At 45.1% G+C, this 12,684-nt stretch overlaps 1 protein-coding gene across 5 annotated transcripts in view; it reads left to right on the top strand.

Annotated features, from left to right (window-relative positions):
- CEP152 (centrosomal protein 152) overlaps nucleotides 1–12,684 on the top strand; it is an 89,009-nt gene that overhangs the window by 54,557 nt on the left and 21,768 nt on the right. For 3 of the 5 annotated variants that reach the window (XM_075531211.1, XM_075531212.1, XM_075531210.1), the window contains exons 18-20: nucleotides 5,275–5,460; nucleotides 7,722–8,003; nucleotides 9,823–9,954. In XM_075531211.1, the coding sequence (XP_075387326.1) occupies nucleotides 5,275–5,460; nucleotides 7,722–8,003; nucleotides 9,823–9,954 (600 nt within the window). The remainder of the gene's footprint in view (nucleotides 1–5,274; nucleotides 5,461–7,721; nucleotides 8,004–9,822; nucleotides 9,955–12,684) is intronic. The other 2 variants (XM_075531214.1, XM_075531213.1) reach the window with 1 other exon arrangement.

Here is a 12,684-nt window from a genome sequence, read left to right as displayed (position 1 = left end):
CTTTGCCAAATCGTCATTCAAGTGCCTCAATTCATCCGTCTTTCCTTACTCATTGGCCAGCTTTTGTATGCTCCTGGAAATCCCATGGCTTGCACCAACATGCCATAGTACTCAGATGGAAATCTCTGTAGTACTTTAGTCTTTTGAAGTAGATCTGCCCAGCGAATTACCACATTTGTTTTCTTGACTGACACGTCCGTGGGTGCTGGTCGTGGAACAGAGAAAAAGAAAAATACTTGACAACTTTAACATTTTCTCCATTTCCCATGCCATTGTCTATGGGTCCAACTGTGAAGACTTTTGTTTCCGTGTTGCTGTGATGTCATCCATTCAGAATGAACTCTTTGACCTTCACCCGTCAGTGCTTCAAGTCCTCTTTATTTGCCGCAGACACGGTTGTGTCTTCTGCACGTCACAGGTTGTTAATGGACCGTCTCCAATTCGGATGCTGCGTCCTCCCTCTCATCCAGTTTCTTGGATTATTTGCTCAGCATACAGACCAAATAATTACAGTGAAAGGCCATGGCCCTGATGGGCACCTTTTCCGATTTTAAATTTTGTACTCTCTGCTTTCAGCAAGGTTCCTACCACAGCATTTTCTAAACTCGGTCTGGCTTGAATTTCTGACAGTTCCCTGTCAGTGTACTTTTGAAACTGGTTTTGAATTCTACAGCATAGGGTTACTTGCATGTGATAGTAATATTAGCTACTTTCCACATTGGTTGGATACCTTTTCTTTGGAATGGGCAAGCATATGGATTTCCTGGGCCAGGAAGCTGTCTTCCAAATTTCTTGGCAAGGATGAGTGAGCACTTCCAATGTTGCATCTGTTTGTTGAGTTGGGCTGTGATCTGCAAGGTCAGCTGTTGGAAACCGCCGGCCGCCCTGAGGGGGAACAGAGTGATAGTCTCAGAAACTTGCAGCGGGCAGTTGTACCCTGTTCTATAAGGTTGCTATGAGTCAGCATCGAATTGGTGACAGTGAGATCCTTCTTGGTTTCCAACTTCCACATTTCAGTCACCATTAATTAGCAACGTATCGTGATTGCATGTTTGATCGATTTCAGATGTCTTCCCCTTTGACATTAGTGGAGGGTGTGTTCATTTCAATAACATTTGTATGAACTGGTCTTCCCTATGGGCTTAGGGCTAGGATACTATCACCGACATGATTGCACTCAGGATCAGTCTCGGAAAGTTCCGTTTGATGGCGCATGTGACGCCATTCCTCTTCAATCTGTCATTCCCAGCATAGACCATGTGATTGTCTGATTTAAAATGGCCAATGCCAGTGTACGGTCTATATCCATGATACTCTCGGCACTTTTTTTTTTTTTTTAACTAGGTTCTAGAATTCATTGCAATGGCCACATAGAAGTCACAAACAATGCTTTTTCTATTATGGGATTTATTAAGGAAGTGACAGTTTACAATTCAGGTGGGCATGCTTAGGGTAGAGTTGCTCGGAGAGGCTATGTTACACCGTTCCTTTAGGACCACTAATACATGCCCAAAGGGCCTTAAGCCTCCACTGTCTAAGCCTCAACTACAAGACACCCAGCTCTGGCTCCGTGGGCCAGCAAACCCATCTCCCCTAATTAAACGCCCCTCTCCAAAAGCTTGCCTTCTGCCCAAGGGCACTTAGCTTTTATTTTTGTCTTTTGGGCCAGAATGTCCACTGCTATGTCTCATGCCCTGGCTCCTGGTTCTGCTGTTCCCACTTCTCTGTTGCTTCTCTGGTGCCAGAGCTGTCTCCTGGATCAAGGAGGTTCAACATGTAGGTTTCTCAGGATCTTGAAGTACATGCTTCCTCCACGGCTCTCTTGCTGGTAGTGAGAGCCCTCGTCCTTGCTTCTGAGAGGGCTCACTTTACACCCAGCACAATGGTACTCACTCACAGCTGAACCAGGTGATGTAATCAGTATCTACCCACCCCACCTTCTTATCCAGACTCATCAGGAACGGGTCGCTGGGTGGGAGTTACAGACACTGTGTTGAGAAGAGAGCCACCTTACATAATTCACTGGCCTGCAGTGTCAACTCACGGATACTTAGGATATCCGTCTTCAAGTGTTCCATTCCACTTTTGAAATATCCATCCTGTAGACCTGCCATGATCTGATGACGAATCGATGTTTACAGCTGTTTCTCCTCATGTGGAGCCCTTTCTACACAGCAAATGAAGGTCCATGCCGCTCAGATCAGCTCCATTCAGGGAGGCAGCTGTTCCCCAGCAATTTGTACTTTGTCTTCCAACCTGATGGGCTCATCCTCTGACACGATTTTAGACGGTGTTCTGCCCCCTGCCATGCAGGGCTTTCCAGTGGATCGCCAGGCCCTTATCCCCAGGCTACCTTTGTCTGCAAATGCCACTGGCGTGTCTCCACTTGGGCGCCCCTGCTGGCAGATGAAGTCCTGGTGGCATCATTTCCAGTATCCCAACACCACCTAAGTCCTCCTCATAGTGCCACAAAGTGACAGATGAGTGGTGGATATTTTTTGATATTAAAAAAAGAATTTGATTATAAATCGGACTTTATATAAGAAGGCAGTTACAATTAATAGCTTTCACTTACTAATATTTTGGTTCATGAAGGTTTTGTTTTGTTTGTTTTTTTTTAACACTGGGGCAAGAAGAAAAAGGAGTTACATGGTCTTTCCTCCAAAAATTGTTTGTTTGTTTTAAATTTTAAAACAGTACAATCAACTTTTTGGGGTTTTTGGGTGTTCAGTTCTATGAGTTCTAACAGATGTATAGATTCATCAGGATACAGAACAATTTCATCTTTCTGAAAGCACTCTCCTGGTATCCCTTTGTAGTTCTGCCCACCCCCTCACCCCTAACAGCTGGCCCCTCGTCTATTCTGTCCCTGGTTTGTCTTTTCACAAATGCCATAGAAATGGAATCATTCAATAGGTACAATTGTGAGACCAGCTTCTTATACTCAGCATATGGACTTTGAGATTCATTCATTCATTCATTCATTCTGTTTTTATGTGTATCAGAGTTTGTTCTCTGATAAAGAGCAGTCCCTTGTATTGATATATGTGTTAGTCTGGGTTGACTAGAGGAATAAATCCAGAGACACTCTATGTGTATGAGAGAACTTATATCAAAGAGTCATTCTATACGGAGAAAGCATCCCAGCCCAGTCCAGATCAAGTCCATGAGTCCGATATTAGCCCAATTGTCCGATACCAATCTATAAATTCCTCTTCCGACTCATGAAACACATACAATGATCTTCCAAAACAGTGGGTGGAAAGTCTTGTGGATCCAGTGGCCGTAGAGGCATCTCAGCGCTGGCAGGGGTCTCCACGTGTTTCCTTCAGCTCCAGGCCTCTAGCGTAGGTTCATGTGTCTTGTCAGCAAGCATGTCTCGCAGGGAGTGAACGTGTGTTCCTCCTCCAACGAGCTACGATTTATCTTCTTAGCGGCTCCAAATGAGGTCATCAAGCTGCGCCCTGATTGATGGGCTAAACTCCACCCCTTCACTCTTACGTCTCAAATTGACAACAGATTATGTAATTGCCACAATATGTTACAATTTACGTATCTCCTTACCAGTGACTTTGGGTGGTTTTGCACGTTGTTCTTAGTTGTCATAGAGTCAGTCAGCTTCAACACCTTCGATCTTAGTTTTAACAGAACAAAATGTTGCCCAGTTGTCCCACCTTTATAACACCTTTGAGTTTAATGTTGCAGCTACTCTGTCAGCCCATCTATCACCTTGAAGGTCTCAGTCGTTTTTCTTCACCCTCCATGTTGTCAACCATGATGTCATTTTCTAGCAGTTGGTCATTCCATTTTTTATTGTTGTTTGAGATGAATTTTTCTGTCACTAAAGGCTCCAAGTCCATTACAATTTTACTTTTCCTCCTTTTTTTTTTCTTTTTAAAGCTGCTAGACCATGCTTTAGGTTTGCAGGATAAGGAATCTGGAGGGATTTTTGTTTGCCTGTTTGTGGTCTTTAAATACGTATTTACAATTGGTCACTCCGCATGACATGTTCGTAGTAAAGAGAGTTGAAGCTTCCCCATCCTTGCGTCTAAGGAGAGTTCTGGTTAGGCATGTCCTCCGATGGGCTTGTTGGTTCTCCTGCCAGTCTACCGTGGCTTCCTTGGTGGTCTTGGCCAACACCATCATTCCAGTGCACACCTTGTTTCTCTGTGCGTTTCATTTCCAGCTTTTGCAGGTCACATGAGGTGACTCCAAAGACCACGGCTTCAGTCAGGTGCACCTTCGTCATCAAAATAACAGCTCTGTTTTTTAAAACTCGAAAGGAGTTTTAAAACAATAGGGTACAGGGTTTGGCATGAACAACAGGCTGATTTCTCTGGCGTAAACCCCTAGGAGAGTGAGCCCTGGGCTAGTGGCACCGTGCATGTTTTCCTTTACAAGAAAAGACAAAGATGCTGGATGGGTAAGCAGGTTGCCATGAGTTGCTAACTAAAGATTGGCGGCTCAAGCCCACTCAGCAGCTCTGAGCAAGAAAAACCTTGGCAGCCTGCTCCCGGAAAGCTCCCAGCTAAGAGAACCTTACAAAGCAGTTCTACTCTGGCCTGAATCAGACCTGACTTGAGTGTAACTAACAGACCAGCCCTGGGGGTGCCAGGGGTGAGTCCTTGGGCGCCTAACCTCAAGGTCAGCAGTTTGAAACCACCAGCTGGTCTGCAGCCCCGAACTCCTGGAATCGACTCGATGGCAGTGAGTAACACAGCGTTATAAGAAACTGTAAAGCCATTTTTCAGAGTGGCTGGAATTTTGCATTTTCCTCAGCAGGGTGTGAAAGTTTCATGTTCTCTACATCCTCTCTAGAACTAGATATTGTCAGGATTAAAAAAAAAATTTCAGACAATATATTTTGATGATTTTAATTTTCCTTTTCCCGACAGGCTATGATTTTAATATGCTGATTTGGTTTATGGATGACTTTCCCCCCATTTTTAAATTGGGTTGCTAAATTTTTCTTAGTCATTGAGCTTTTGAGAAATTTTTATGTCTCCAGGATACACTTTTTCTTTCTTTTTTTTTTTTTTTGGTCAGTGGAAAATCGACCAGCTAGCCAGGAACCAGACAGCCAGAAATGCCAAGTCAGGCAAACACCCTGTTGCTGATGCCTACCCAGGAGGTCAGCTTCCCTGGGCCTTAGGGAGACAGTGTTGCTGATGTTCATATCTCTTGCTGCTATCTAGTGCATGCATATCATCATTATTTTCTAAGTTTAACCTGGAGACTCTGTACACAGTGATCTTCATCTCATTCTGTTTAAAGAAACAGCTATTGGAAGAGCGAGAAGAGTATATAAGCAGACTACAGGTACAGCTTGAAGAAAAGTACCATGACACCCTTAAGCTGGAGAAGGACAAGTGGCAGAGAGATCGGGACACGGATACTAAGCAGCAGGTTGCAAGTGAGCTGACACTAGCCAAAGCCCAGTGGGAGAAGGAACAGGAAGAGGTGTGGGTTAAAGTTTCATTTCTTTCTGGTTATCGTCCTCTATAAAGTGTAGTATTAACTTCCTTCCTGGTATTTTAAATGACCAAGTGCATGCACAATCACCCCTTTTATGGCTCAGAATTGAGCTATTAGTAGGTCTTACACCAGTATGTATATATTTTTAATTCCCTTCTTGATTTTTAACCCAAGTTGGGGGCCAGCAGGTCTTTTGGCACGCCTTTGATACCCCTCGGTGCCACCGTGACCTCATTTCCTATGGTGAAATCACCCTGAAGACTCCAGAGCAATCTCTTGAGTCAGCAGAGATCATACAGACTGTAGAGGAGAGGAAAGACACGCTGACTGGGCAGGCTCAGAACCGTGAGCTTTATTCCTCCATTGTCTAAGTCAGGGGGCCTCAAACTAAGGCCCGCGGGCCACATGCGGCCCGCCGAGGACATTTATCCGGCCCTCCAGGTGTTTTAGCCCCATTTTGTTTTTCTCTTCAAAATAACATATGTTTAGTGTGCATAGGAATTTGTTCAAAAAAGTTTTAAATTATAGTCTGGCCCTCCAACAGGTCTGAGGGACAGTGAACTGGCCCTCTGTTTAAAAAGTTTGAGGACCCCTGGTCAGTGCTACTTGTTTCCTAGAAAGTTAACATCCAACTTGAGATTCCCCCCCAAAATGCTGGGGAATGAAATAAATTTACCAGCTTACTTAGACCAGAATCTCCTGTCCATCATAATGCTGTTAATTGAGAGCCGTGCGTTCACAAGCTAGAATGGTGGACAGCTGTCCACCTGTCTTTAGGTTCCCCGCTCTCCATCCTGCTCCCCAGCTGGTGCTCCCACTAATCTAGTGCTGGCCCCTGAGATACAGTCTCCTAGTCACTCTTTCCTAAGAAACATAGCATCAGAATGCCCCCGAATGAAACTGGCTCCCTAGGTGCACATTCTTTTATTTTTTAAACATTTTATTAGGGGCTCATACAACTCTTATCACAATCCATACAGACATCAATTGTATGAAGCACATCTGTACATTCTTTGCCCTCATCATTTTCAAAGCATTTGTTCTCCACGTAAGCCCTTTGCATCAAGTCCTCTTTTTTCCCCTCCCTCCCCGCTCTCCCCTCCCTCAGGAGCCCTTGATAATTTATACATTATTCTTTTGTCATATCTTGTCCTGTCTGGCTTCTCCCTTCTCCCCCTTTTCTGTTGTCCGTCCCCCAGGGAGGAGGTCACATGTAGATCCTTGTAATTGGTTCCCCCTTTCCAACCCACTCACCCTCTACTCTCCCGGTATCACCCCTCACACCCTGGTCCTGAAGGGATCATCCGCCCTGGATTCCCTGTAGGTATGCATTCTTACAAACGGTTTTGTTCTTTTTAAAAAGTTTGGATTAGCTAGCCCATTACTTTCTCAGGGAGTGAGATGGAGATCTGATATTCCCATGACAGTGCCAGGAAAGCCCGAGCTGTGACCCGAGAGGGCTGTTTCAAGTAAGGTGACCCAGGGGCACTGGGGACCCGGGAAGCCATTGGTGAACTCTGAGGGTCCAGGATCTCTGGAGAACAGGAAAAGGGACCCGTAAATGTTGCTACTGCGCACGTTTGCCCGAGACGGATTCTGTGTGGCTCTGTCCCGTTCACTGCTGAAGGTGGATGGGAGAGAATCATAATGTCGTACTTCCAGTACTGCCCCTCCTGCATCTGCTCCGTGGAATTTACCATCCTGGCAAGCAAGAGCCCAATGTGTTCAAGTGAGCACAACGAGGAGGAGGGCTTCGCGAACTTTGTGGGAAAATGGAAATAGGACATCATGGAACTTTCCCATGAAGCTTTTGAAGCCTCCTCATATGCGTTTGGATTCTAGCTTAGGTTGACTAAACAGGCCTACGGAGTGTCTGCATTGTACGAAGGCTGGCGTTTATGGGAAAATACATGTTCTTCATAGCCCCCCAAAAGCTCATTTCAAATTATGCCATCCCTGCAGTGGCAATGTTAGCGTTTCCAGAAAGTTGCATGTTGCAAGCAAGCTTGGCTGACCTCTCACGCCCTACGGAGCGCTTCCAGGGGACTTTGTATTGCGAGTTAAGGCCAGGGACCAACCCGGGTTCTATTTCCATGGACGTTTCCCTACAGCTTACATAATGGCCACAGCAGTGTATTGAGGGCTTCCCGCCTCTGCTGTGGTTGCTTTGAATTGGCCAGCTATTGATTCCAGCTTTGACTGATTGGAGGATCTTTCTTCCCAAACATTTCTCCTTTGGAAACCAGATCAAACGAGGCCTCACACAGCAGCTCGAAAAGGAATGGCAGTCTAAGCTGGAACAAACGCTCAAGGACGTGACAAAGGAGACCTTGGAGTGTGGCAGCCAGACTGACCCAGCGACTCCCATGAGTGTCCTTTTGGAGAAGGAGATGGCAGTGATGGCCGCCGAGCAGAAGCAAAAGATCCAGCGAGATGTGGAGCAGGAGAAGGAGAAAGCTCTCCAAGAGCGCGTGAAGAAACTTGAGGTCGAATTGGAGTTCAAGTACTGTGAACAAATCGCCAAGCAGGTACTCTTGTAGCGCTGCCTTAGCACCTTCCTCTCACTGAAAGCCTTTTAAATGCCGACTATTAAGGGATGAAAACATGAGCTAGTACAATGTCATCCTTGGAAACCCTCTTCCTCATCACTCTGCTTCTTTGAAATGTTGGTGTGTGCCTTTGTTGGGTTATGTTGCTCCGTCGTGTTTGTCACAAAGCTGTCCTCTCGAATTTTCCACGTGTTCTTTCAGTTTGCAAAAGGCTCCATCCTCTGAAATCAGTCGAAGCATGTAGACGTAATTGTACAACTCCTTTTAAATAGGATTGAACTACTGAACTGTATGATATGTGAATTATAGGTCGATAAAATTGTTTTTTAAAAAAAGCATTGAGATGCCTGAGGTTAAAGATGGTGATTGTACACCCGAGTTGAGCTTAATTGAATTCTGAATTATTCAAATTTTCTGTAGAGTGGTTCACAAAATCGTTGTAGGTAAGCAAGCTTAAATCAAGTAAGCAATTGAGCAGTGTCCGTGTTGAGACATGACAGAGAGTGGAATCTGGGACATGCACCTGAAATGGACTTTCACCCATCATTCCCCTCAACTGCCAAGGAGGGGGTGTCTTTCCACTTCCCTTGGAGAACTAGCTCACCGTCAACTTAATTTCCAAGAGCTTCCATGCTTAGTAAAGTATAGCCCTGTGTTATGAGAATAAAAAGGAATCTTCTCATATTGTCTCACACCTATTTATAATGATGCTCAAGTTTCTTGTTTTGCTTTGTGTTGCTTCTTCACGCTTTGGCACTTTGGAAAGCTGGAGGCACCAAAGGGCTTTTATTTATGAGAGTTCAATCCTTTAGTCTTTCCTAGACTAGAAAGGAAGGGCCGAGAACCATTTAATTTCCATGGACACGCAAGCCCTGCTTCGACTGGCTGGCCACGCCCGGGCATCGCATGTTGTGCGGCCCCTGAAGGACTGGTCCATCCAGTCCTGAGAGAATGAAGGGAAAAGGGACGATCGTGACTTAAGATTTGTTTGTAGATGATTTGACCTCACAGACCACTGTGTCATGGGCTAGCATACTGACTCTTTTGAATCTAGTGTTTCTTGTAAGCTCTCACACAAGGGAGTACCTGCAACGAGGTCTTCCACAGACAAAAGGACTTCAGAGAAGTCTGATGCTTGAAGTTCTGCTCTTCCGTTCATCGTTCTCTGTCCTGAAAACCTGGAATCATTACCTGGTTCAAGGGTATCACCTAGAATGAGAAGAATCCTTCTCAAAAGATCTAAAAGTTAAAAAAAAAAAAAAAGCTGAAAAGATGTCCCAGATAAAGTGATATATTCAAGGGTGCTGCTTTGGAATTTGTGAAACTATAGGTCTCGTGAAGCAAAACAAAAGGCACGATAGAAAAGAAGTGTTTGTAATAACGTTTGAAGCGATAGGAACTTGCTTAAGAGCTTCATCTTTTTCTCTTATTTTTAACTCCCTGTAATCAGTCATTAACTGTATCTCACGCTTTAGTCAGAAAGACAGCTGTTTATATTCACCCTGCTTTTGTATCGGGATGTGGGAGTGCATTCCTGTGTGCGTGTCATGATTTCATAAGTGATCTGGTGATGACTGGTGACAGGTTTATAGACAGTTTCATCAGGACTTTGTGCCTGCATTGATGGGCCACCCCATTCTTCAGCCGTAACGTTATTCTTAGCTGCAGCAAACTTTACCGAGCATAAAGTTTCAAGTTCTATCAATGTATACATTTGGGTGTGATCTAAAGTCGCTGTTGGGAAAGGCGATCTTTGGGGGACTTTACATCCCTCGTGGCCTCTTTTTTCCTGCACTAGGTCGAAGTAGCTGTCCAGAATGCTCGACGTCGCTGGCTGGAAGAACTGCCCGAGCTGGCGGAGTACAAGGCGCGTGTGCGAGCCGAGCAGAAGAAGTGGGAGGAACAGCAGGAACTCGCTGTGGCCAAACGGGTCAGTAACTTCAGGAGGGTCTCTTCTCCCGACTCCTGTCTTTTTCAGTCCTGGACATTGGGACCCCCTCCTAGAATTGTCCGAGGATTAAGTAAGATAATGGATTAGCTCGGAGTTTGGCATCTGGTATCTTCTGTCATCATCATTACCATGCTGTTCAGGGCCTCTGTAAAGTCTCAAAACAGGTAAATCGGTGCAATGGAATGAAGAACATCCTCAACCAGAGGGAGGCAAATCTACAATAAGAGGGAGGTTGACGGAAAAAATGGTGATGGAGGCGGGGAAAATATTGGGGGAGTACAAGAGTGAGAGGCAACAGAGGAATTTACATAATCGTGCCATACTGGTGAGCTCCAAGCGGATACTTGTATACACTTGCAGGCTGGATGGAGGGGGGAGGGAGAGTATATGTAGATTTGGCAAAGGATCTTTGTCTCTGGGCATTTCGATATTTATATTTACCTTTGAAAATATATCTATGAACGTGGCACAGCATACAGGGGGCACAGTCATGAAAACGTAAACATACCCAACACCTTGAGCTCATTGGTTGCTGGGTTTAGGGGCTCCAGACGATCATCTCAGGGCACCCCAAGGTCCATTGGCATAACAGCGGCCACAAAGACAGTGTTCTGCACCCTACTTTGGTGACTAGTGACCGGGATCCTAAAAGCTCGTGAGCAGCTGTCTAAGGTGAAAATTGCTGATTTTTTTTTCCCCTGGCTGGGGGAAAGAAGAGTGATGAAAATCAAAGGCACCTGGAAACAATTAATCGAGTGGACAAATAGCCCTGACCACCATGAATCTCCCTCACCTGGAGACCAGAAGAACGTGTGGGGTCTGACGCCCACTACACGCTGCTCGGAACGGGATCACATTAGAAAGGCCTGGGTCGAGTAGGAGAGAAATGTGCTCCAGCACTCGAAATCTTCCAAATGGCCCGGCTCAGATAGAGGGGCCAGGCGGAGACTTGGAACCCCCGAGTCTGTGGCCCTTTGCTACCCAAACAATAGACAGGCCTATAAGGGGCACAGTAACACTAGTGAGGTACACACACCTTGGAATCATCGACCCTTTGAAACCACAAGGGCAGCATTTCCCAAGGACAAAGTTCCGAAGGACTAGGACAGAAGGAGCATTGGGAGCAGGGAGGACATGGGTTGGTAAGTGACGTTACATTGTGAGGATTGCAAGCAGTGTGTTAGAAAAGGTATGAATTGTTGCATGGACAACGAATCTGCTCCATAAACCTTCACTCAGCTTATCCTCAAACCTTAGGGGTGGAGAAGGGAGTACATCTTGAACCATTTTAAAAAACATCAACCTTTTGAAATAGTTACTGTGAGATTTGACCAGAATTAAAATATCCCACTGACAGAAAGAAATATTTTTGGGGTGTTGCTCTGGCATTTCTGACATTGTAGATCTCAAAATAGCATAACGTAATGGAAAGGGTGAGTTCATAATAACTTTTTATGAAAAATATAAATTTCTATAGGAGAGGTAGTTGTTCATGGATAAGTAATATGTTTCAGCATCTTAAAAGCTTATCTTCAAGATATCCCCTTAGTTTCTAAACTAAATCCTATTCTTTCTTGTCATATCTTTGGGGGGAATTGAGAATCGGCCTTCTTCTGTTTGTGATGAGCTATAAAGCATCCATTTAGCTTGAGATTGTTTGCTATGCTGCAGCAGCCATCTCACGTTGTTTAGAACCTGTTCGCCCTGGGAGATGGTCAACGCTCCTTCCGGGACGTGCCACGTTTCTTCGCTAGAAAAATCTGAGACGACTGTGTGCACTTCCCCAACTTAATTTATCGGGCCGCCCCAATTCGAGTCAAAGTGCCAAGAGACACTGGCAGAGTTTTGATTTTTTATACAATGCCGACATTTATTTGGAAAAATAAAAATGCTAGAAGAAATTTTATGATTGTAGAAAATCGTGTTGTCCTAGCACAGACTACAATGTCAAACAATTCAGAGATGATTGAGTGACGCAAACAGAATCCTTTTACATTCAGTACAGCGCAGGCTTCACGGATAGGCCCTACCTATGAGTAAAAGCTTAATCAATAGTAAATTATTTCAAAACACGGGAATGAGAAATTACTCCAGAATAATCTTATGGTAGCCAACTATTGCTTTGGAAAAAAGTGATCTATTCCATGCCTCACAATACATTCTGTAGCATAGTGATAGCTCAGTTTTGAGGTAACGGACACGGTAGCAAAGACAAAGTTGTAGGGTACGATATATGTACTGATTCAGGGGCTCCGGAATGAGTCTGAGGAGCCCTGATGGTATAGCGAGCCTATACTCTGGGCTTCTAACCACCGAGTCAGTTTGCGAACGAGCCGCTCCGTGGGAGGAAGAAGATGCTTTCTACTCCCAGTAAAGAGTTCGTCTTAGAAGCCTGGGGGGCCATTCCACTCTGTCCCATAGCATTGTCACCTGCTTGATGGCAGTGACTTTTTTTGAGATAGGAAGCTCCCTGGGTGGCCCAAGTGACCCAAGGGCAAGTAGCAACAGTAGCTAAACTGAAGATTGGCATTCAGTCCACACAGCAGCAGCTCAGAAGAAAGTTCTAGCGATCTGCTTCTATAAAGATCACAGGTGAGAAAACCCACGTGGAGCAGTTTGACCCTGTAAAGATGGAGTCCATACATCAGAACAGACTCCATGTGAAAGTCCTGGTAGCATGATTTTCCGCCCATGCTGCCTTTCCTTGGG

The sequence above is a fragment of the Tenrec ecaudatus genome, chromosome 14 (assembly GCF_050624435.1).
Source record: "Tenrec ecaudatus isolate mTenEca1 chromosome 14, mTenEca1.hap1, whole genome shotgun sequence".
NCBI lineage: Eukaryota > Metazoa > Chordata > Mammalia > Afrosoricida > Tenrecidae > Tenrec > Tenrec ecaudatus.
This window is presented reverse-complemented; position numbering and strand designations above follow the sequence as displayed.